Raw genomic sequence first — 26,194 nt, forward strand, 5'->3', positions numbered from 1 at the left:
ATAAAACATAGAAATACCGTATGATCCAGCAATCCCACTTCCATGAATATATACCAAAGAAAATTGAAAGTGTATATCCACATAAAAACTTACACATATGTGTTCACAGCAGTGTTAGCCAAAAGTAAGAAACAACACAACGCATCAACTGATGAATGGGTAGACAATTTATGGTGTATCTATACAATGCAATATCATTCAGCCATAAAAAGGAATGAAGTACCGATATATGCTACAACATGGATAAACTTTGTAAATGTTATGCTAAATGAAAGAAGCCAGTCACAAAAGACCACATACTATATGATTCCCTTTATGTGAAGTGCCCAGAAGAGGCAAATCTATAGAGACAGAAAGAAGGTTAGTGGTTGCTTAAGAGTTTGGTGTGGGAGATAGGGGAATGATGGCTAAAGGGTTCAGGGTTCTTTTTGAAGTGTTAAAAATATTCTAAAACTGACTATGGTTTTAAAAATAACAGTAATACAGAAAGGTCATATGTGCCCTTCATCAAGTTTCCTCCAATGCTAACAATGGTACAGTAACACAGCCTGGAGGATGACCTTGGTACAATCCACAGACTTTATTCAGAGTTCACCAGCATTACATGTACTTGTGTGTGTTTAGTTCCATGCAATTTTATCATATTTATAGATTTGCGTAACCCCCACCATAATCAAGTTACTCCAGCACCATTTGTTGAAAGTGCTATTCTTCCTCCATTGAGTTACTTTTGCATCATTTTCAAAATCTAGTTCAGCACATCTATATGGGTCTATTTCTGGGTTCTCTATGGGTCTATTTCTGGGTTCTCTATTTTGTTCTTGTTCAAATATGTATCCCTGTGCTAATCACACTGTCGTGATCAACTTTAGCTATAAAGTAAGCCCTAACATCAGATAAATTCCCTTGACTTTTTTCTTCTTTTTCAAAATCATTTTAGCCGTTTTAGGTTTTTTCCTTTTCATATATACTTTAAAACAAACTTATCTATGTCTACCAAAAGGCTTGCTGTGATTTTGATAGTAATTGCATTAAATTTATAGATCAATTTGGAGGTAATTGACATTTTTACTCTGTTAAGTCTTTTAACCCATAAACATGATATAGAGAGCTTCCTTGATTGCTTTCAACATTTTGTAATTTTCAGCTTATCGATCCTGTACATGTTTTAACAATATGTACACAATCATTTTAATTTTCAGGTTTATTGTTAAATTGATTAAATTGGCCAAGGAAATTGATAAGACATATGTCAACCATATGAAATAAGCCCTTAGAGTATGTATGTAAAAATTAGCAAAACCATTTAGAGTATATGATAGAGATCACATGCAGAATAGCACCAAAAAAAAACAAAATTGTATACCTAAGGGATACTTTTTTTTTTTTCAATAGCTTTTGGGGTATAAGAGGTTTTCTTGTTACATGGGTGAATTATATAGCAGTGAATTATAAAATTTTAGTGCTCCTGTCATCCAAGTAGTGTACATTATACCTAATGTATAGTTTTTTATCTGTAGCCCCACTCCCACCCTTTCCCTTCTGAGTCTCTAAAGTTCATTATACCCCTGTTTGCGTTTGTGTCCTCATAGCTTAACTCCCATTTATAGGTGAGAGCATTTGGTTTTTGGTTTTCCACTCCTGTGTTATTCACTTAGAATAATGGCGTCCAGCTCCATCCAAGTTGTTGCAAAGGACATTATTTTGTTCTTTTTCATGGCTGAGTAGTATTCCATGGTGTATATATGCCACATTTTCTCTATCCACTCATTCATTAGTTGATGGTCACTTAGGTTGGGTCCACATCTGTGCAGTTGTCAATTGTGCTGCTATAAACGTACGTGTGTGAGTGTGTTTTTCATATAATGTCTTCTTTTCCTTTGGGTAGATACCCAGTAGTGGGATTGCTGGATCAAATGGTAGATCTACTTTTAGCTTTTAAGGAATCTCTATACTGTTTTCCATAGAGGTTGTACTAATTGGGACAATAAATTTTTTAAAGACATCAGTAACAGATTTCTCAAGCCCTAAACTGAACATTGCATTAAATTGTGAAGGAATTATGCTAATGAAAGCATAATTTAGGAAGTAAATTAAAAGTTAGTAATCCACCTTCCCATTCACTACTTTTATAGGATTCTGTTAGAAACTCTAAATAAGTAAATGAAATTATAATTAATAATGATATTGAACACACCTACTCAAACCACATAGCCTTGAGATCAGTCACAGATATTTTGAAAGGACTGGTTTCATGTGTTTAGAGCTGCTTACATCATATTTTCTTTTATGTCTATGAACATTTTGTCCTAATAATCAGTATTAAATTTTATGTCATTGTAATAGAGCGTGCTTGCATGTTGGAGTTGGGAAGATTGGCCTAGAATCCAGGATGGTAATTTACACCTGTGTGAGAAATAGTAGAAACTTATATGACATTAGTGAAAGTACCTAAACTCTCTAAATCTCAGTTTCTTCATCTGAAAAATAGGAATAATTCCTTAAAGAGCTCTAATGATGAGTAAGTGAGCTAATGTATGTAAACAAGTGTGGTGACTGGAAAGTAAGGATATTTGATTAATTTAATTTTATTTATTAATTTTTTAGAGACAAGATCTCACTCTTTCACCCAGTCTGGAATGTAGTGGTGTGATCATGGCTCACTGCAGCCTCCTGACTAACTGAGACTGCAGGCACGTGCCACCACACCCAGCTAACTTATTTTTATTTTTTCTTAGAGACGGGTCTCCTTATGTTGCCTAGGCTGGTCTTGAGCTCCTGGCTTCAAGTGATCCTCCCACCTCAGTTTCCCAAAGTGTTGGGATTGCAGGCATGAGCCACTGTATCTGGCCTGATAAATTTTAGATTATCCCAGTCACTGAACTCTTCCCACATTTCCCAAATCCCTGGCCCTAGGGGCAGATAGTAAACATTTCAGGCTTTGCCAATCATGCTACTCAACTTTGCCCCTGTAGTATGAAAGCAGCCATAGGCAAAATGTAAATGAATGGCATGGTTATGTTTCTACAAAGCTTTATTTTTGGACTCTGAAATTTGAATTTTATATAATTTTTCTCGCATAAAATATTCCTCTTGATTTTTGTTTTTAATTTAAAAATGGAAAATTCATTCTTAGCTCTTGGTCCATAAAAAATAAGCTGGATTTAGCATTGGCCATAGTTTACCCACCTCCATGCAGAGCATGTCTGCGAGCCATGTAATGAATTCATATGGAATAGCATTAGGCAGCAGTATTCTCAGTGGCTAGGAAATGTGCTTTGGAAAAGAAGGACTTCAATTTGGATCCTGGCTTTGCCACTTAGTAGTTTGACCTTGGATAAGTTACCTTACCTTCCATCTCTAAGCTTCAGTTTGTTCACCTATAAAATTGTGACTTTTTATGAGGTTTAAATAAGTTAATACAGAAAAAGGGACTGCCTCATATAAATCTCCATAAATGGGAGCTGTAAATGTCTACATTCTTCCTTCTTTCGTTGACTTCTTTTGCATTTCATCATGATCTGCTACACCAAATCCCCACAAGCAACAGTAAGGCACTTCCCGTGACCAGCATAAAATCTTGTTTTATTCCAGAAAATCACGTGTAACCCTTCTCAGTTCTCAATTTGCCTTTGAAAATTTTTTGCAGACTTAGCCAGAGCCTTGAGGTGTTAGATTACCTGGAGAACAGACCCTCTTCTCCCCTAAACGGTAAAAACACCAGAGAGGGCATTCGGAGCATCTCAGAATCCCAAGTTTAGTCAAAATGGATTGCCAGTCACTTGCAGGGAGACAAATGGCTAATAAACAGGGTCTTCAGGTTTGCTCTTGGGCAGCCTTTTTTTCCCATGCCCCTAAAAGAAAGAAATATACTGAAGACAGAGCAAAACACGCAAACCAGCCCTTTGGCCAAGCCAACCTAGAACTCTAATGAGCTCAGCTGGATCATGGGGAGGACCCTTTGGGCTTGGGCCATATTGAAGTGAGGGGCCAGGAGCCAGAAGCTCAGTCCAGTTGCATTCCTCCATCCAGTTCTGGATCTCAGATGTGAGGCAGAGGTGATGTCAGAATCAGGCAATCTCTACACCTGTGAGAAGAGCCTGCAGACAGCAGGCTTGATCACAGCTGGCTGCCAAGGCTAAACCCGTAGTAGCAGCTGAAATATGTTTGAAAGAGGAGGGCTTGGGTTTATTAACGAATCTTGCCTGTCATTGGTAGAATGCCTGCATTCTCCTGCCTCTTGAGTTATACAAGCTGTAGACATTTTCAAAACAAAAACAATCTAATCAGGACTACCTTGAGAGAGAAGCTTCTAGATGGCTGTCAAAAATCACAGCTACAACTCTTTGTGTGTGTTGGTATATGAGATAGATGGGTCTTCACTGGTGCCTGCTTTAGCCTGCTTTGTCTACTGGAGATAAAAGGAAGCTGGTCTGTGTAGTTGAAGGTCGGAAAGGAGTGGTTCGGGGGTACTGAGACTTGAGGCGTAGGAAGGAAAGAGGGAGCTTTATTATCCTGTGGCCCTCCCCTCACGTCCCTGTCACTGAGGCTCTAAGGCAGGTCTCTGCACCAGGGAAGACCTTGCATCACGATCACAGATCTCAGCCATTTGCTACTTTACCTTTCTCCAGCTGCTCTGCATTTTGGGTGTAGGTGCTGACGTAATTTTATCCCTTGATGGTGGTCTCTGCTGCCAGTTCCAGTATTTTTTGAGCTCCCTCAGCCGCTTTTCCTCAGTTGTGACCTGCCGATAGAACGTCCACTGTAAGTTGTTTGTTCACTGTGGCTTCCTCTCCCAATCTGGAATGATCTTGACAAGAATTAGGGCAATCCGTCACGATTCTGTGTTCCCGCACCCCAGAATCCCTCACTGGGGAACAGTGCAGATGGGAAAGAATGAAGGAAGCAGCTGTAAACCATATTTTATCTCCAGTCCCCTTCCTGGGTCCCAGAAGCTGGGTTTGTGCCAACCCTGTGTGACTAAATTAGCTGCCTAGAGCCTCTCAACCTAAAACTCTGTGTGGCTCCTGAAGCCAAAGTAGATTAACTGACATTGTCTGCCTTGCACTGATCTCACCCCTTGTGGAACTGTCTTCTCTTTGAAAAAAATCTGACCCTTGTCAGTGTTTTTTAAGACTTGAGGTTCAGGGAGGAATATTCCCCTCCTCAGACACCCAGGTAGATTCCTCATACCATGGTGTCCTCCGTGAGGAAGCTGGGGGTGTGCGGTGACTGTCACCATCTGAGGGTTACCAGATGCCCATGGTGAGGGCAGTTGGGGGTGGGTGGGATTTGGCCTTTTCTCTTTTTGCTTCCACCAGAAGACAGTAAACTGCAGTAGACAGTCAGCTTTTGAAGTCAGAGATATTTTTGAGCTACTCAAATCTATGTTCAAATTATGGCTTTACCACTCACCACTGTTGGCTTTGATCTCTTCACTTGCAAAGTGAAAAATGATGATACCAGTGTTTTGGAGAGGCTCTGAAGATTAACAGATGGTGCTTATTAAGTATCTAGTATGCTCCAGCTCTGTTTTAAGTGCCATTACCCTGTGTTGGGTGTGTGTAGACACATCCACAAATGCATAGATACTTTGTGTGAATGTATATATCTGTGCCTCTGAGAATAGCAGTTTTAGGTGTTGTTGCTAGGTTTCGGCAAATATGACTTGAAAAGGTTTTCCTGACAACCCTAAAAATACACAATAGTGAAATTTTGGAAATAAGGAAAAGCATGAAAAAATAATACAAAACATATGAGATGTTCAGTGCCATTTTTTTCATGTAATGGACATATGCCTATTTTTAAATTTTTATTTCCCCTAAGATTAGGCCCTATATTCTGGTTTTTAATAATATATTATGAATAATTTACTTCCATAAAACCAATTGTTTTTCTACAATATGATTTTTAATAATGTAGGGTAATCTGTTATCTGGATATATCATAATTTATGTATCAAGTCCTGTGTTATTGAAAACTTGGATTGTTTCATCTACAGCCATACCACCCTGAATGGGCCCAATGTTGTCTGAAAATTGGGTGGTTTCTAGCTTTTCACTGTGATGTACTGTGGTTGAGCTTCATGTGGCATAATCTTTACACACATTTATAACTTTTTTTTTTAAACTAAATTCCTCAAAGCTAGCTGTGTCAAAAGTAAGGACTTTTTAAGGGTTTGGACAGATAGTGACACATTTTCTCACATGAAGGCTTTGCCATCTTAAGCTTTCATCACTAGTGACCCCCTTCACATCTTCCTCAAATCTGAGTATTAATTTTCATAAGAAACCTCAGCTATTTTAAGTGAAAACTTATTTGCTTATTTATTTTAAAAACATTTTCTGTTCATATTCTTCAGCAGTTATTTTGTTGATTTATGAACACATCACATAGACAGTATATGAAGTCTGTTGCCATTACATTCATTGTAAATATTTATTGCCCAGTCTTTTTCATTTTTTATGAGGTTTCTTTAGCTTCTGCTGTCCTCCCCCCGATCTATCAAAAGTATGTATATTTTGAGTTAAGCGTATTAATCGTTTCCTTTATGGCTTCTTATGTTGGTGTTTTTCTTAGGAAATCATTTCTCACCCAAGGATCACAAAAATACCCACTTGGATGTTCTTCCTAAATTATTAATCTGTCTTTAATTTGTTTTGGTATGAGTGTGAGCTTGGGTTCCATTATTTTAATAGACATTACTATATCTTAAAATATTATTAAAACTAATTATAAAATAAGTTTTAGGAATCAGTAGATATACAAAATTCCAAAACAAAGAATCCAAACAAATATATTTCAGAGATTTAAAAAAAGGGTAGGAAGCTGTGTCTCCTCATAATGAGAAGATTCTACTTTGACGGAGTTTTAGTTAAGTTAATTTTAAATCTCAGATTAACCCTCATTTGTTACTCACTGAGTTGGCCACTGGGAGTGATAGTACCTGGAATTCACCTTTGCTTCTTTTTCTCTGGATGTCTTTTCGGTTCTATCCCATCTTTCTGGCATAGTCTGTTTTTGGAGCAAGCTGCCCTCCTGAACAGGGCGCATGCTTCTGTGGCTCTTTCCAGTCTTCTCATGTCTTTGTTTGGGTTCCCATGCCTTTAGTTTAATGAGTTATTCACCTAGCCTCAAAATCTTGGTTTCCCTATAGCCCTACCTGTTTTGAAACACAGTGTATGCAGGTGAAAGGTTGAAAAATCACTGATTCCCCGGCAAAGTCAGATGTATTCAGAAGAAGAGCACTGACTCTTGGTGTCTCCTGTTTCAGGAAAAGATGAAAGGCAAGAACAAGCTGGTGCCGCGCCTGCTGGGGATCACCAAAGACTCAGTGATGCGCGTGGATGAGAAGACCAAGGAAGTGCTGCAGGAGTGGCCCCTCACCACCGTCAAGCGCTGGGCAGCCTCACCCAAGAGCTTCACACTGGTAGGGACTGGCAGAGGGCAAGGAAAGCGCTAGTATGGCCTTGGGTGATATTGTGGGGACAGGAGAAACACCAGATTCTTGCCCATTGGGTTTCTCTGGCCTGGGAGAGCCAGCGTGGAGTGAGGAAGATGGTGCAAGCCCATGGGCAGGGAAGGGGATGGGTCCAGAAGTAAAAGAGAGGTCAGCAAGCCTGGGTTTCTTCAGGCACTGCTGCTTCTCTGCACTCTACATAAGTCAGCCTCTAGTTCATTATCTAGAAAAAGCCACTCACCCAGATGATTCTCAGTTCCATGTTCCTGATGACATCCCTAGCATATACTGAAAGGAAACTTTCCAGTGCTCTGAGACACAAAGGCCCCCTCTCTGTTTTAGATGGTCCTAAGCATTGTGATTATCTTTGCTGAGGAATGTTTTCCCAGCCTGCCTAGAAAGAGAGCATACTACACTGTGGAAATAACGTGGACTTTAGGATAGTATTATTATAGAAATCCAGTTTGTCATTTCCCAGCTGTGTGACCTTGTTCAAGTTACCTTTCCTCTGTGAGCCTTAATTTCTTCAGCTATAAAATGGTGATAGTCATACCTACAGAGCTGCTAGGATTGAATAAGATGAAGATAAGATGCTTAGTATAAAATTTATGGAAAGTAGTGAGAATATGTTTGTTTCAGGTCTTCAGACCTCTGAATTCTTCTTCCTGATTTCAACATTTGTTGTTAGCAGAGTATAACTCTATGCCTTAACTATAGCCACATTTACATGTGAAACACAATAGAGCGGGTAGTTGGTAGGGCAAGTTGTGCAATAAGAAAAATCAGAAAGTGCTAGAATTTGTCAATTTCTTAAGACTCTTGAAGTCTAGTGAATGCTTGAAATATCACCTCTTATCTATGCAAGATATCATAATAGGACATCAAAAAAAAAACTGTAAAGAAGGGGCCATGGAAGGAGTCATTAGTTATCTAATTTGACTGTGGATTGTAGGTTCCTGCCAGTTAGAAGGAATCATCAGAAAACATACCTTCTTTCCTCCTGTAGCTGTAACAGCTGTGCCTGTGTGGCCCTCAAAAGATGAATGTTCATACTTAGCTGTGTCCTCATCTTCCATTGCAGAAAGTCATGGATGATTTCTAAATTAGAAAAATCAAGAAATCAATATAAACATATTATTTAGAAATACTAGAAGAAACTGCTAAAAGAGTTGAAAGTGGTTACCTTTGGAGAGGTATGTGGTAGAAAGTGAAGATGGGAATGGGTAGGACAGGGAACAATTGTGTTTTGTTTTACATCTTGTAATACTATTGGTCTTTTTAGACTAGGTCCAAGTATTTATTGAAAACAAAAATTTATTTAAAAAATAAATAGTTATGATAACCTCATTAACTACCTCAGGCAAAAGAGAGAATATCAGTATTTTGATTAAAGCCTAACGTCGCATTAAAGCTCATTATATGTAGTGATTTTTTCCTTCCTACTTCTAGCCTTTATTTAATTTCCAAGTGTTTGGAGGTTTTCCTGCTGTCTTTCTACTATTGATTTTTTAGTTTGATTCCATTATGGTCAGAGAACATACTCTGGATGATTTCAGTCCTTTTGAAATTTTAAGGTTTGTTTTTATATCCCAGGATATCATTTTTGGTGAGTGTTCTATGAGTATTCAAAAAGAACATATATTCTGCTGTTATCATGTAAAGTGGGCTCTATAAATACCAATTAGATCCCTCTTAGTTGATGGTGATGTTCCAGTCTTTTGAATGAATATCTTTGTTAATTTTCTGCCTGGCAGTTTTCTCAGTTGCCGAGAGTGAGGTTCTTAATAATTATGGATTTTTCTACTTTTTCTTTCAGCTCTCAGTTTTTGTTTCATGTAATTTGAAGCTTTGTTGTTTGATGCCTGTACATTTAAGATTCCTATATCTTAACAGAGAAGTTGTTTTTTCATTATGTAATGTTATTTTCTGTTAGTAATTTTTGTTTTTCTCTGAAGTCTACTGTATCTAATGTTGACATAGCCACCAATGCTTTTTATAAAACTAATGTGGGCATGATACATCTTTTTCCATCCTTTTATTTTCAACTTGCATATACTGTTATATTTGAAATGAATTTCTTGTAGAGAGCATAATTAGTTGGGTTTAATCCATTCTATCTCAGTTTTAATTGGTATATTTACACTGTATTTAAGCTAATTATTGATATGTTAGGGCCCAAGTCTATCATTTTGTAGTTTTTGTGTTTGTCCGCTTTATTTCTCTCTCTCTCTCTTTTTTTTTTTTTTTTTTTTTTTTGCCTTTTCTGTGGGTTACTTGGACACTTCTTAGAGTTTGTTTGCTTTGTGTGTTACGTTTTGAGCATCTCACTTTGTGTAGTGTTCTTAGTGGTTATTCTGGATATTACCATGTACATATGAAATTAAACACAGCCTACTGGTACTGGCTTTTCCCCCTTAAGTGAAGTATAGAAACCTTACTTCCATTTAGGTCTTTTTACCTACCCATTCCCCACACTTTCTGAGTATAATTATTTAAATATTTTTTCAGTATACACGTAAGATGGTTATTTTGTCTATAACCACATAAGATGGTGTTATAGCTTCTGCTTTGAACACAAAATGTGATGAAAGAAACTCATGAGGTGAAGAACAGTCTATCACATTTCCCTTTATTTTTATCTACCCCATTGTTCTTGCCTTTCTGAAGTTCCCAGCCTTCTTCTGTTATCATTTTGTGTTTGGAGAGCTTCCTTTAGCTATTTGTTAAGGGTACATCTGCTAGCAACAAATTGACTTAGTGTTTTCTTCCTCTGAGAGTGTTATTATCTCCCCTTCATTCATGAAGGATAATTTTGCCAGGTACAGCATTTGGGATTGACAGTTCCTTTCTTTTAGTATCTGAAAAGTGTCATGCCACTTCTTTCTTACCTCCATGGTTTCTAATGATAAATTTGCTGTCATTCAAGTTGGTGTCAATTTGTAGGTAATATGTCATTTTTCTGTGGCTGTTTTTAAGATATTTTTATCTCTAGTTTTCACAATTCTTGGTATGGGCTTCTTAAAATTTCTTCTATTTGGAGTTCACTCAGCTTCTTTAATTTGTGGGTTTAAGTCTTCACTAATTTGGGGAAGTTTTCAGTCATTATTTCTTCAGCTACTCTATTTTTATCCAACACTGTCCTCTCCTGTTACTCTGATGATATTAATGTTAGATCTTTTGTTACTGTCCTGTAGATCCCTGAAGCTCTGTTTTTTAGTTTCTTTTCTCTATATTGTTCAGATTGACTAAATTCTGTTGATCTGTTTTCAGGTTTACTGATTTTATTTTTTATTACCTCCACACTACTATTTAGTCTATCCTGTGAGTTTTAAAATTTTGGTTATTGCCTTTTCAGTTCTATAATTTCCATTTGGTTTTTTTTATGACTTCTGTCTCTTTGTTGGAACTTTTTATTCTTTAAAATTTGCTGCAAGAGAATTTGCAGTTTATTGGTGAAGCATTTTTATGATGGTTGCTTTAAAATCCTTATAATTCCAATATCTGATTTATTTCAGTATTGGCATGAGTTGATTATCTATCATTCATATTGTGGGTGTCCTGGCTCTCGATATGAATATTTATTTTTTTAAGACATCCTAGACATCTTGGTTATTAGGAGACCTTTTTTTTTTTTTTTTTTTTTTTTTTTTTGAGACAATCTCTCACTTTGTTGCCCAAGCTGGAGTGTAGTGATGATCATACCTCACCTCCTGGGCTCAAGCGATCCTCCTCCCTCAGCCTCTTGAGGAGCTGGAACTGCAGGCTCATGCCACTACGCCTGGCTAATTAAAAAAAAAAAATTTTATAGAGGTGAAGTCTCACCATGTTGCCCAGGCTGGTCTTGAACTCCTGGGCACAAGTGATCCTCTCACCTCAACCTCCCAAAGTGGTGGGATCACAGGTATGAGCACTGTGCCCAGCCTTTTAGGAGACTTTTGATCTTACTGAAATATTCTGTTTTAGCAGGTGGCCACTTTGTTCAAGTTTAGTGTGTAGTGTTCTGGCCTACTTTTCTGGGCTTAAGTTGCAATGACAGTTTTATTCTCTGAGCCCTTTCAGTGCTATTCTGGACTGATTTTTTCTTTTGACACTAAGGTTCCTGCTCAAACCTTGTTGGTTCTGTCGATGAAGGCAGAAGGCACTTCGCTGGGCTACCTGCTATTGCTGGGTGACCTTTGTTGCAGGAAGCAGAAGGCACTGGGCCTGAGTCTCTTTAAGCCACTGGCTGGAGGGCAGGGAGACACAGGGCTTTACTATGGCTGCTGCAGCAAAAGGATTAGACCATCCACCTGCCTGAGTTGTGGAATAGGGCCTGGGAGGGTCTGAGGTTTCACTGCTCTGCAGCTTCCGGTGAATGTCAGCCCAGGTTGTTGAGCTGGAGTTGGAGCTCCTGACTACTACCCCAGATTAGTCTCTCTTGGGCTCCCCTTCTCCTGGTTCTTTGACTAAAAGCATGCTTTTCAGGAACTGCCTATTGGAGGTTCCAATGTTCAGGCCTCTACAACTCTTAGTCTTGGGGGTATATGGGATAGGAAAGAAACCCAAGAACTCAACCACATTGTGGTTTTGCAAGTTCTGAGGCCCCCAGCCAGTCCATCTTCTCTGTTTTCAGAGCTCTTTTACCATTGTTGAATATTGTTGAATAAATTTTAGGATATTCATTTGTATTTAGAGAGGAAGAGCAGGGAAAATGAAGTCTATGTCATATTGTTCTAGAGCTGGACCTCCTAGCCTTTAAAATGCTGATATATCTGATTTAGCTGTATTTCCTGCAATACTGTCTTTTCAGGATTTTGGGGAGTATCAGGAAAGCTACTATTCAGTACAAACCACCGAGGGAGAGCAGATATCCCAGCTGATTGCAGGCTACATTGACATCATCCTGAAAAAGGTATTTTGCATTGATGCAAATTGGAAAAGCAAGACCGCTTTATTAAAAGGCTCGGTTTCGGTGATGTGGCTACCTTGAAATAAAAAGCCCTTTTAAAAAATACTTGAGGCCAGGCACGGTGGCTCACACCTGTAATCCCAACACTTCGGGAGGCCGAGGCAGGCAGATCACCTGAGGTCAGGTGTTAGAGACCAGTCTGGCCAACATGGCCAAACCCGCCTCTACTAAAAATACAAAAAAATTAGATGGATATGGTGGCAGGCACCTGTAGTCCGAGTTACTCGGGAGGTGGAAGCAGGAGAATCGCTTGAACCCGTGAGGTGGAGGTTGCAGTGAGCTGAGATCACACCACTGTACTCCAGTCTGGGTGACAGAGCGAGACTCCATCTCAAAAAAAACAAAAACAAAACAAAACTTGATTTACTAATTTAATCTTTAATCACTAATTAAGTATGAGATCTTTGACCTCAAGATCCTATGAGAATTCCTGCTTTTTCTGCAGCACATATTTGTATCATTTACTACCAGGCAGTGAACAATAGCATGTCACTTAGCTAATGAATGAGCCTAGCCCCCCTCAGCATCTTCCTCTCCACGTAGCTGTACTGTGCTTTTCAGCCTCTGTGGAAACTTGGATTGAGGGGCTAAAAATGATCTTTGTAGTTTTCATGTTTTTTTTTTTTTTAAACAAATGTAATGGGGTTATATACCATAGTGGTATATAGAAAAACAGATTTCTTAAGGCTTCAAGATACAGCCTATTCAAAAAACCAAGATTTAATAGAATGTTAATATGTGCAATAAATACATGACATCTAACTATATATTAAATAATATATTTCTCTTTTTTATTATTATGCTTTTGTTCATCCATCGCTTACTAAATATACAGTATAAAAAATTTTGAGTAAACTTCAACACTTTGATTTGTGTCCCTTCAAAATGTTTTTTTAAAGGTCCTTGTATGAAGACCTGCTGATTTTCTTTCTTTCTTTTTTTTTTGTTTTGTTTTTTTTTTTTTTTGAGACAGAGTCTCCCTCAGTCGCCCAGGCTGGAGTGCAGTGGCACGATCTTGGCTCACTGCAGGCTCCGCCTCCCAGTTCAAGCAATTCTCCTGCCTCAGCTTCCAGTGTAGCTGGGATTACAGGCTCCTGTCACCATGCCAGGCTGATTTATGTATATATATATTTTTTTATTAGAGACGGGGTCTCACCGTGTTGACCAGGTTTGTCTCGAACTCCTGACCTCAAGTGATCCGCCCGCCTCAGCCTCCCAAAGTGCTGGGATTACAGGCGTGAGCCACCGCACATGGCCTGGTTTTCATTTTTGCATCTTGTTTTATTGCATTTCCAGAAACAAAGTAAAGATCGATTTGGACTAGAAGGTGATGAGGAGTCAACCATGTTAGAAGAGTCCGTTTCCCCAAAAAAGTAAGTATTATGAGGAGTACTAGAGGACCACCTTCTCCCTATATAGGTAGGTTTCCTCTTGCCAGCTTGGAGCCTGCTGCTCTGAAGCCTGTCACCTGGAGAAGATGACAGCAGATGATATAGTTGAATCTTCTTCAAGCATGGTCCCCAGACCAGTGGCATTGAAGTGGCAAATGTCTCATGAGGGAGGCTGAGGATGTTAGGGAAACATTGACCAAGGTGTGACGTTTTAACTGCGTCTTTTGAGGCAGTAAGTGTTCATGAGTCCTGTTCTGCATTTCTGATTTAAATCTCATGATCGAATCATGATCATTGAGCCATACCATCAGAAGGTCAGAGGATGAGCCTCTGTTTGATTCTGGCCCCTTTTGTGGGAGGAGGGAGTGCAGCCAGTGGAGGAGTTACGGTGAAGCACTGCTGCATGCCACGCTTGTCTCGAGTACTGTGAGGTAGTGTAGTACAGGCGAGTGGTTAAGAATATGGACTCTTGCTGGGCTCAAATCTGGGGTCTCTGTTTCACTGTGTGGCCCTGGGAAAGTTACTAAATTCTCTTCTGGCATTAGCTCATCTATAAAATGGGGATAATGATATTACCACCTAAGTAGGTTTTATTTCCGTGGTAGTTACTAATAAAGCACATAAAACAATGCCTGGCACATAGCACTTGCTATTATAACTATCATCCTCATGATCATTTTTTTAAATTCACAGTATTCTCAATTTAGCCCCATTTGTAGATGAGGAGATAGGTTTATTAAAATTAAGTAACATCTAATAAATGGCTCTTTTTGGGAAACCTATCCAGCCATCCCTTTTATAGTAATAGAGCAATGTAATCACTGTTCTTGTATGCTTTAGTGTGACATTATGTCTCATCTGGACTTCCAATAACAGCTCCCTATGCAAAAGGGAGGCCAAGGGTCTCAGCCAAGGAGCAACACAGGAAGAAGTGGAAGGTCTAGCGATGGGGACCATCCTGACCATTCTTCCTGCTTGCCTTGATAAGACCCCACAGTAATATTCTGGGCAGTGGAGGAGGCTACACTGGTCCCAGGCAGGACCTATCATTCCCAGTCCATGGATAAGGAAACTGAAGCTCATGAAAGTTAGTTGAGATACACATATGTGGTAGAGCCAGGACTCAGATTCAGATCTTGCGATGTTTTCCATAGTACGCTGCTAGAAAGTTCTAGCATCTTCCAGTCCATTAAACTTGCTTAGCTATAGTAGTTTCTCTAATATTTTCACCCTTGCTGCCAGTTTCTCACAATTTGCTTCCTAATCACCCAAAAGGTGTTTTTCCGTTTGTCCCCACTAGTATGCAAGTTGGAACCAAACTTGATATGATAAGTTTCTAGTACTTGTCACCCTTGGGCAGAGCACCTTAAGTCTTTGGAATTATTCATGACCATTGGATGTAAATTAGTGAGCTAGTGCTCCCTGACAGGGTGATCTGCTTCACTTCAGAGGACTCTGCTGTGCTTTGCTTCCCATAGGAGCAGCCCAGTAAGTGTCTGAGCCCAGAGGGCTGGGACCTTCCCCTGCCTGGAATCACTGTAGCCTCCTCCACTGCCCACAGCATCGCTGTGGGGTCTGATCAAGGCAAGCAGGAAGAATGGTCAGGATCATTCCCATCACTAGACAAGAATGGTCAGGATCGTTCCCATCGCTAGACCTTCCACTTCTTCCTGTGTTGGTCCTTGGCTGAGATTTCAGAATGCAACTGACTTCTTACTGGAGCCTTCAGACCCACCTTCCCTAGTCTCTCACCACCCCACCCCTAGACTGCAGCGTTTCTCCATCCTGTTGCTTGGGATCCCAGCATGGCTATCGAGCCTTGCCCTGGGCAACAGGGAATGATCTGTGATGGTGCGAGGGCCCTGGGACAGAGGCCCCGTCTCTTCATGCAGCTGTACCTCCACCTTCCTTCCACCTCACAACACACACAGACCCTGTTTGTAGGTTTGTCCACTGGGCTTCTGAGGAACATATACCACCTTCAGACTTCTTACCTTCAGACTATCAGCGTCCTTTGCACTTATTCTTCATTCTAAGACAATATGAAGTAAAAAATGCAATTTTTTGGCTGGGCACTCTGGCTCACGCCTGTATTCCCAGCACTTTGAGAGGCTGAGGCGGGTGTTCCACCTGAGGTCAGGAATTCGAGACCAGCCTGGCTAATATGGTGAAACCCTGTCTCTACTAAAAATACAAAAAATTAGCCAGGCGTGGTGGCAGGTGCTGGTAATCCCAGCTACTTGGGAGGCTGAGGCAGGAGAATCGTTTGAACCCGGGAGGCGGAGGTTGCAGTGAGCCGAGATCATGCCACTGCAGTGCAGTCTGGATGACAAGAGTGAAACTCTGTCTTAAAAAAATAAATTAAAAAATTGCAATTTTTTCCATTAGATACCTTAAGAATCTTCCCAATATTTAGTTGAAAGCATTTGGGGAAGGTTCCAAAGCCTCACATGGTCGAGGCTCTAGAGGCAATGAAACATCCTCTGTGGTCAATGGTGGTGGGCCTGAGGGAGGGGAGCTAAGCTGTGGGAAATTTTCTCCTAGCTTCATTTCCACATTTCCCCTTTCAAGCTAAAGATAAATGATCTGTATCTCTGATGCCCAGAATGGAACCTGGCACAAGGTTGATACTCGTTTAATGAATGCTCTTTCAGATATTATTTACCAAAAATAATATATCAGCATAGCAATAAATTCACTTAAAACCTGGAACATCATTATTATAGGAATCTCTGTGTTGTCATTTTTTCTTCTTGAGACAGAGTCTCACTCTGTTGCCTAGCCTGGAGTACAGTGGCACGATCATAGCTCACTGCAGCCTTGGGCTCCTGGGCTCAGATGATCCTCCCACTTCATCCTCTTGAATAGCTAGGACTATAGGCATGTACCACCACTCGGGGCTAAGTTGTTGAATTTTTTGTAGAGATGAGGTCTCATTATGTTGCCCAGGCTGGTCTTGAACTCGTGACTTCAAGGAATCCTTCCCACTTGGCCTTCAAAAGGGTTGGGATTACAGGGGTGAGATACTGCACCCAGCCTTGTTTTTTAAATAACAACTAATTGCATAATACCGTAAGTCTATTAAGTGGGTAAATTGGGAGTAATTATTTACATTAATTATCGTAAAAGGATTCATCTCAGAGCTCTGCGCAGTGTTGTAATGCCGCTTCTTCATTCCTGCTTCTCAGTCTGTATGTGCCTCTTTCAATTGGCCTTCACAGCATAAAGCAGGGAACATACGTGACATCTGTGGGGTCTCCTCATTGCACTCCACACGGGTGGCGTCCTCGCAGTGACCAAACCACTTTTCCCGGCAGGTCCACCATCTTGCAGCAGCAGTTCAACCGGACCGGGAAGGCAGAGCACGGCTCAGTGGCGCTGCCGGCCGTGATGCGCTCGGGCTCCAGCGGGCCTGAGACCTTCAACGTTGGCAGCATGCCCTCGCCACAGCAGCAGGTCATGGTTGGGCAGATGCACCGAGGCCACATGCCGCCACTGGTGAGGCTTCCTGTGCTCGTCCCCCGCTCGTTAGTCTGCTGCCTCCGGCATGCAGGGTGGACATCAGCGGCGGTGATGGGCTAAGTGTTGGAACTCTCTCTAGTTCCCGGCTGAACCATGCCTCGTTCAGCTGTGCATTTTTTAAATTGGATGACTCGAATCACTGCCTGTTTAGTATCGGAGGTGTCCTCTGTGACTGGAAAATTAGGGCGCTCTTAACATGACTTGTGATATAGGGACAGAACTCTGCTCCCGTGTCCTGGCAGCATCAAGCTGATTGGTCCAGATACCCCTAGAAAAGTCTGAGAAGTCGACCAGGTTTTTAGTGATTTTGAGGTTTCATGCTGGGAGTCATTAATTCCTTTCTACTGTGCTGGTCTGTCTGGCTCGGTGCCTCTCAGGCCGGCCTTGGGACTCCCTTGCTATTGTATGAGAACTTTTCGAAAGCTCAGGAACAACACTTGTCTCTGAAAAAGTACGTTGACCGTAGGTTTAGATGGAGTCCTTAAGTGTCTATCAGGAAGCATTCTCATTTAACACCCACGTGTTTCCTGTGCGTGAGGAGGTCCTCAGTACTCAAAGATTGGATTACCTCAGTTCCCTGGCAAGGACTCTTCTGAGCCTTCTTGTCAGCTAATTAAGCTCTTCACACACTTCTGATTATAATCCCTCTGTGGCAATCACCTTCATTTTGTGTTCTATTAATATAATGCAGTATCTATTTCTAGCCTCCAGGTTGAAATGGGAGATGGTTGAGGCGCTTTTTGAGATGTAGCCTGGGCTGCTTTGTCTGGAGCGCAGAGTTCTGTTTTGCTTTGTTTCGCATAAACGGCCATGTCAGTCCCAGGCGTGTGGGATGACAGCTTTGTTTCATCTGCCTTTGCAGACCTCAGCCCAGCAGGCCCTGATGGGGACCATCAACACAAGCATGCACGCCGTCCAGCAGGCCCAGGATGATCTCAGTGAGCTCGACTCGCTGCCACCTCTCGGCCAGGATATGGTAAATACTGTTCAGTGGTTTTCAGGCCAAGTCTCTGCCCTGGCAGAAAGCAGGGTTATGTACTCTGTCAGGATTCATCTAGGTAAATTTCTATCTCTAGGTGAAGTGGAAACCCATGATTTTTTCAGGATATTGAGTCTTTGCCTCTCAGTTGCACCCATAGGAGGAGAGAATCATAGGGTACTGCTGGCTGTTGGCAGTACCATGGGAGGGCTGAGAACTTGGACCCTAGGATCCTGTGACCTGGGTTCAAACCCCAGCTCCAGTACTGGCTGTGTGAATCTAGGCTACTTGCCTTCTCTAATCCTCCACTTTGTCATCTGTAAATAGAGTTGTGAAGATGCAATGATCTAATCACCTGTAGAGTTCTTAACACAGCCCCTAGCACATAGTAAGAGCTCAGTAAGCGTTAGCTGTTTGTTAGTTTTATTGCTACCAGTGGTTCTCAAACTGTAGCATACGTCAGCATCATCTGAAGTGCCTGTTAAAATGCACGTTGCTGGAGTCTCCCCCCGACTTTTTTTTTTTTTTTTTTTGGATCTTGGGTCGGGCCTGAGATTTTGCATTTCCAACAAGATCTCAGGTGATGCCAATGCTGCATGCCTGGGGACTGTGCTTTGAGAAGCACTGGCTTACTACCATTGAGCTTTTCAGCAAGGTAGGGTGATTAACCCAGAGATCTTCCTGCAGCTGCTGCTGCATGAAATCTTCCAACTCCTCACTGCTCAAATCGTGGTCCCAGGACCAGCAGCATTGGCAATTCCTAGGGTCTTATAAGAGGTGCAGAATCTTGGGCCTTCCCCAGCCTACTCAAACAGAATCTGCATTTTAGCCAAGTTCCCAGCTTCTTCGTGTGACCATTAAAGTTTGAGAAGCACCGGCTAGCGCTGTGATTCTCAACCCTGTTTGTACGTTAGAATCATCCTAGGAACTTTAAAAATGAAGCCTAAAGCACCAGTTCCGACCAAATAAATCGATGTTGCTGTGGGTGGAGCCTGAGAATCAGTGGTGTTTATTCTCCCCAGGTGATTCTAATGGCCAGTCAGGGTTGACAACCACTGTTGTAGGACTGGCTGGTGCCATCACAGGGGCCAGAACCAAGATACAGTCTGTAGCCTCATCTTGTCCTGCCAGGATAGCTGCCCTCCGAGTTCTCCCAGAATGCTGAGTTTTTCATTTGCACAGTTGTGTGCGTGGAGGTTGCTGGTAAACTCAGCGCCATTTCTCCCAGGTACCCAAAAACAATAAACATTTGCTTTGGGGAACTCCAGAGTAAAAACATGTATGGCAGACTCCCATATCCAGTATAATTGGTAGAGTTTTAAAATATTTAAGATTTAACATTCCTGCTTCACCAGTTTTCAAAGAATTAGAATGCCATAAATTATTTCTAGTGCTAATCACATCCTGAACATAGATGAGTATTTTTGGGATGTTTTGGGAAGCAGATGAGCGCCTTACTGCAGGGTCATCATTATCAAGATAAATGATCATTTATTAGGTAAGTTCTGAAATGTCAGAAAATAGAGAACTTGCTATTTATAGGTTCAAATAAACATGAAGTACAAGAGCTGGAAAGGTTTTTAAAAACCATTGAATTTCCACGGTGGAAGAAGTATAAGGCACAGGACCTGGCTATGATTTGCCCGATGTCCTATCACCTGCTGGTGGTAGATCTGGATCCAGAACAAGGGTCTCGACCCATCCCCTCATCTTACCAGGAAAGGTCTTACGATCTACATGAGCATGGCCCTTAGTTGTCTGTACGACAATGCACGTTGTAAGCAAGAGGCATTTCCTACGTTGACAGAGAACATGTAGAAGCTGAAACACCCTCCTTCTCACCCTGCTCCCTGCAAAGCAAGGTGAAAATTAGCAACAACTATTAGTGCTAATGTGCAGTATTATTATGAAACATTGATTTTTCTCTCCTCATTCTTTTTCACTTGAATTTTTCTAAATTAAGCCACATGGAATTTTTCTCCCTAAGATCTTAAAAGTTAAAAACACAAACAACATAATTAACGTAAGACACAAGGGAGAATTTGCACGCCATTGAGTATCTCTGAAGGAGCAAGAGGCCTGTTAAGGATACTGTTTAGGATAACTTAAGGGCCCTGTCGGTGCTGGCCTCATAAGAAGAATGTAGTCAAAATGCTGGTCTGATTTCATGGTGGGGCTTCTCCGGTCTCCTGGGTAATTCTGTGCTGTGATTGTGTTGTGCCGTTGTCTGGCTTTGCAGGCATCGAGGGTATGGGTTCAGAACAAAGTCGACGAATCCAAACACGAAATCCATTCTCAAGTTGATGCTATCACAGCTGGAACGGCTTCAGTTGTTAACCTCACAGCTGGTAAGTCCCTGAGAGATTTGTGCTGCATTGGGGTTTTGTTTAAAAGCTGTTGTTTTTTTTTTTAATTTTAAAAAATAAGAAGTTATCTGTTGATTGAAACAATAGACTTCATATTATGAGAGGATAGTCTAAGGCACTTGTAGTGCTGTAAGGATTTTCTCCCAGTGACCCAGGAGAGTGGTAAGGAACATCTCATTGCTTTTTGCCTGTATCATGCATCCTCATTAAAAAGCACCTATTCAGATCTTCTCACGGCTTGTCAGTGTGCTGGACTTACTGCAAAGTCTATTGAGGCTACTTTCTCCCTTCTGGGCACTTACAGTTGGAAAATGGTTTTGAATGAACAGACCTGTCATATGTGCCTTCGCCCATGTTGTCCAGCAGCGGTCTCTTCTGGCACAGTGTGGCTCCTAGCCTTGCGCTGTCAGAGGAGAGCTGGAAACTTGCTTGGTTTCACCCTGTAGGGTATCAGCCTTTCAGGAGCAGAGTTGACCCCCCGAGCTGCTGACAGGGGCCTAATGAAAAGGTCTGTGAGATGCCGATACATCCTCCGGATTTTTAAAGGTGGTTGTACTCAGTATTTCAATGCATGAGGCCTCCAGGCGAAAGGACCTTTTTGAAGTCACCTTGGAGACAGGGAGCAGGCCATCTCACTGTGCTCATGTGAGGCTTGGTGTCTGACTCCTGCAGGATGGTGGGTGAGGAACTCCTGCCAGTGTGGGGTTTTGAAAATTCTCACCAGAAGCATGTGCCCTCCTTTGATGGGGATGGTTCTTTTCTGTCCCAGGTGACCCTGCAGACACTGACTACACAGCTGTGGGATGTGCGATCACCACTATTTCTTCCAACCTGACGGAGATGTCCAAGGGTGTGAAGCTATTGGCCGCCCTCATGGATGATGAGGTGGGCAGCGGGGAGGACTTGCTCAGAGCTGCCAGGACCCTTGCTGGGGCAGTGTCAGACTTGCTGAAAGCTGTGCAGCCCACTTCTGGAGAGGTAAGCTCTAGAGGCAAGCAATCACTAAGGTTCTGATGGGACAGCTGCATCCGCTGGGAGACCATGGGGCTCTTGCTTCCCGAGCTGTTCCTTGCATCCTGATGGGGTGTGTTTCTCTCTGCAGGAGTAACTGGAGTTGTAGAACTGGGTGCAGAAGCTCATCCACATTCAGGAGTGGTTGAGCTCTTAGTATAAAGGCCTCCCCCTCAAGGGTGGTTGAGTAGATGCAACCCCAGGAACTTAACACACATGACTAATACACATTTAAAGGGAATATGAGTTTGCACCCTAATTTCCGCAGAATGCATCACCTTCTTACCAACTGAACAAGGCTCGCTAATTGGCCATTTCAAATCCATACACCTATATTGCTGGTTTATCAGACACTGGATGTTTCCTTGCACGGATTTCACCGGGATATCTTCTATCTGGCAGACCACCTGAGATTCTCATTGATAGACAAAGGGAGCAAATTCTGTGAGATTCTACTTCCTGTACTTCATGTCTGATGGCACTGGAGGAAATGCGTTTTCTTTCCAATTAAGGTGTGTTCTTTGTTCACAGCCTCGACAGACAGTTTTGACTGCTGCTGGCAGCATCGGACAAGCCAGTGGGGATCTTCTGAGACAGATTGGAGAGAATGAGACCGATGAGCGATTCCAGGTAAGATATTTGCAGCCTTATAGTCATGGAAAGAAGTCTAAGTGATGGTCTAGACCCAAGCAGGCAGAATGTAATATTTGAAAACTAACTAAATCTTTGAGATTATCAAGAATGCGATTGAGATGGATTATCTTGGAGAGTGAAGGAGAAACAAACACATCTATGGATGAAGGTTGAAGTTTCATGTCTCACAACATACATGATCACATCTTAGTTTAACTAACACATCTTTTGCTTATAAAATTTGGAAGTTCTAGATAAAATGGCATGCAAAACTGCCACCCATGAAGCAAGAAACCTGCATGCCAGAGGAAAGCTAATTATCTTTTTGTGTTACCAAAAAAAAATTTTTTTTTTAATAGGAAAACTCATTTCACTGACACTATGCGTCGTAATTGTAAAGCACGTATTTAGCTATCCTGATTTTGTTTTTCTTTTAATTAGAGTCTTGCTCTGTCGCCCAGGCTGGAGTGCAGTGGCGTGATCTTGGCTCACTGCAACCTCCATATCCTGGGTTCAAGCGATTCTCCTACCTTAACCTCCTGAGTAGCTGGGATTACGGGTGCATGCCACCACGCCTGGCTAATTTTTGTATTTTTAGTAGAGACGGGGTTTCACTATGTTGGTCAGGCTGGTCTCGAACTTCTGACCTTGTGATCTGCCCGTCTCGGCCTCCCAAAGTGCTGGGATTACAGGTGTGAGCCACCGCGCCTGGCCCTGATTATTATTATTTTTTTTTGTCAATGTGCTGGACATTCTTTAATCACAAGAAGGGAGGAAATATTAATAGTGTAATAAACTCCTGGTATCTGTCACCTAACCTCTGTGATCATCAGCTCCTGGCCAGTCTTATTTTATCTGCTTAGGAGGAGGTTTTAATGGCATCATTCTTGAGTCCTCATAAACATGAAGTTTATGTTTACTTTGACATACACACACACAGAGAAAGAGAGAGAGAGAGAATTTCCTTTGTGCTCAGAGGTGGTTTATTTTTTGTGTCTTATCCAAAACCACAAGCGTGGCAGGGAAGTCTTTTTTGTGACCCTTCTTTTTCAATACCAGGGACGTGCTGCTTGCCCTCTGGGGAGCGACTGTCACCACTGTCTGCAGTATCACCTCACTGCAGCTCAGAAGGCATCAGGCATCTCTGCTCATCTGCCTCCATCCCTGTCCCTCAAAGGGTGGGGCACAGAGGCCTGCTTCTGGGGTGGTTCAGGCCAGGATGAGCTGCTTATGTACTGGTGGGCCAGTGCCCTTTACTCCTTCTCCTAAGTCTCTAATTTTGCAAGTAATATATAAATATATCCTAATTAAATTGTTACAGTTCTAGCCCAGGTTCTCTGAAAGATGCCCTTTTCCAAATCCTGTGTCAAGTTCACTGTTAGGAATTCTACAGAATGTCATTGGCCTTCACTTATTAAAATGTTTTTTGAATTATTAATTTATATATATAATGAAATATTTACTTAGAAGAAATCACACAAATTACAAACTTATGTGAACTCACACCACAAATATCACCAAGTCCAGAAAAATAACATAATGTTTTTATTAACTACCTGACACCTCTAAATACCTTTTTTCCTGGATTTTTGACTTCATCTGTTTTGACCACCTCTTCATTTGGCAATGATTTTATAATATTTTATAGACGGAACAAAAAGATAATTAGCTTTCCTCTGGCATGCAGGTTTCTTGCTTCATGGGTGGCAGTTTTGCATGCCATTTTATCTAGAACTTCCAAATTTTATAAGCAAAAGATGTGTTAGTTAAACTAAGATGTGATCATGTATGTTGTGAGACATGAAACTTCAACCTTCATCCATAGATGTGTTTGTTTCTCCTTCACTCTCCACATGCCTGTGGCACTGGGCTATGGGACTCGTTCATATCCTGCAATGCAATAAGACATTCAATGTACAGACATTCATGTCATGATAGACGGTGAATTCGTATGATGGGTGGTAGGAATATTCCTGGAAGCCATTTCTACGTTGAGATGGCTGGTCATAAGTTCCGTAGAATCAAAATGAACTGCACATCAATATATTCTGCTAAACCCAAGTTAATTGTGTCCCCATTCTAATTTCCCTTTCCATATCCCCAAACTGCCCTTGCATTGGCCTTTACTTTTTATATTAGGGCAGGTAATTATTTGTAGGCAGATACCTATTTAGGAACTTGGTAAATGTGAGATTCAGCTGCTGTTTTACTAGGCTTAATTATCTTGACGTAGTCATTTATGTTCCCCAAAAGTATTAATATTATTGTTTCCTCCAAAGTGCCAAGGAAGGTTAAGGAGAAAGTCACAATTCTTCCTTAAAACATCACGTGCAACCTTGTATTTTTTAAAAGCTTTAACTGCCTCTCCCTGCTTTAGCAGATTATTTTCATTGTGTATGAATGTCAACCCTGCTTCCTAATGTTTGTTTCTGTTCAGATGTGCAAAGGAAGCAGGTTCAGGTTCAGGGTGACAGTCCTACAGAGCCTTTGTTAGCAGGGACAGGCCAGACTTGAATGTTTTCAATTGTTTAGCTCTCTAGGTAAAGACCAGGGCAGTAAGGTGATCCTGCAACCTTCTCCAGTTATGGGTAACTGACATTGGATTTCTTACTCTATTTTTCTGATTCTTGAGATCATATCTCAGAGCTTTTCTTGGTTTCTTAATGTACTGCATGTTCCCATAGTTAACAAAGATATATTTTACACTGGCTATATAATAGTGGTCTTGTTGAAAATTTTGACAAAGGCCTTGTCAGCAGCTATAGCTGTAGTATCACATTCTTTTCTAACTGTATTTTTTTTGGACAAAATTAATAAGAGGAACAGGATTTCTTTAAACAATTCTAACAAAGCCCTTTAGAACAATCATGATTCTATGTGACCAAATCCTGGCCCCCATCTGAAAAGATGAATTCATATCAAGTGAGGGAATACTATGACCTACTTTGGAAAGTTATTTTTAAAAATCTTTTTAATAATTTGTGACATTCAAGCTGTGTTTTCACTGAGCATTGAGATAGATGTCCAGGAACTGTAACTTTGCCATAGTGGGAGCAATTCCTAAAAGTTGTGTGGTAGACAAGTGCCAGTCAGATCCCAAAGAGATCTTCAGCTTTCAGCACCATGGGCTTTAATTATACCTTGGATAGCCAGGAAACATCACAGACCTGAGAAAGACTGGAATAACCTGCTCCTTTAAGACCACTTAGTTTTTGTCCATTTTAAAATCAGCTTACTTGATAGATTCATGGGTTTCTGGTTTAGCTGGATTGTATCCAGTCTTTGTTCTGTGTAAAATTGTGCAGGCTGAATATTATTTCCAATGTATCTTCTCATAAAATATCTCACTGTAAAGACGCCGTGGGTGCCCTTTACATTTAGAATCAAATGTGCTCTTTATCATCTGATGAATTAATAAAGACTTCTGACCGTATTTCCTTGAAGGGAAAAGCCTTGACATGTTTGTTCAAAATAAAAATGGCTCATATGTTTGGGAAGGCATTTCTAAGTCAAATAAACTACTTTCAGTATTAAAAGCAAAGAAGTAAATTAATTGTAACCGTGGTTATTCTTCAGGTCAAACAGATGGGTGACAAATCTGGTAGGCTCAATCAAAGGATTCTTCTTTCTGCAGGCAGAATGCCTAGTCATTGAGTTGAAGCATAAACTAGCTCCTTGCATCTTCAGTCAGACCATCTTATAGCTGGTGTATTTATATAGGCTCTCTTTCTGCTTTCTGTAATAATTTAATTCCTACCCGGAAGGCTGCAGAACACTGAGAATAACTCATGTTCAGAGCATTTCTTGGCTCTTGAGCTATAGGTATTGGTGCCAGCTATGTGTCTGTGCACATCAAATGTTGCCCTCTGGAGGTAGAGATATGGC

General features: G+C 41.2%; 1 protein-coding gene across 4 annotated transcripts in view; it reads left to right on the top strand.

Annotated features, from left to right (window-relative positions):
* TLN2 (talin 2) overlaps window positions 1-26,194 on the top strand; it is a 453,126-nt gene that overhangs the window by 288,708 nt on the left and 138,224 nt on the right. For all 4 annotated transcript variants that reach the window (XM_024232426.3, XM_024232425.3, XM_063716677.1 and 1 more), the window contains 8 exons: window positions 7,274-7,429; window positions 12,249-12,350; window positions 13,704-13,780; window positions 17,116-17,296; window positions 18,183-18,296; window positions 20,539-20,647; window positions 21,435-21,643; window positions 22,208-22,306. In XM_024232426.3, the coding sequence (XP_024088194.1) occupies window positions 7,274-7,429; window positions 12,249-12,350; window positions 13,704-13,780; window positions 17,116-17,296; window positions 18,183-18,296; window positions 20,539-20,647; window positions 21,435-21,643; window positions 22,208-22,306 (1,047 nt within the window). The remainder of the gene's footprint in view (window positions 1-7,273; window positions 7,430-12,248; window positions 12,351-13,703; window positions 13,781-17,115; window positions 17,297-18,182; window positions 18,297-20,538; window positions 20,648-21,434; window positions 21,644-22,207; window positions 22,307-26,194) is intronic.

The sequence above is a fragment of the Pongo abelii genome, chromosome 16 (assembly GCF_028885655.2).
Source record: "Pongo abelii isolate AG06213 chromosome 16, NHGRI_mPonAbe1-v2.0_pri, whole genome shotgun sequence".
Lineage (NCBI taxonomy): Eukaryota > Metazoa > Chordata > Mammalia > Primates > Hominidae > Pongo > Pongo abelii.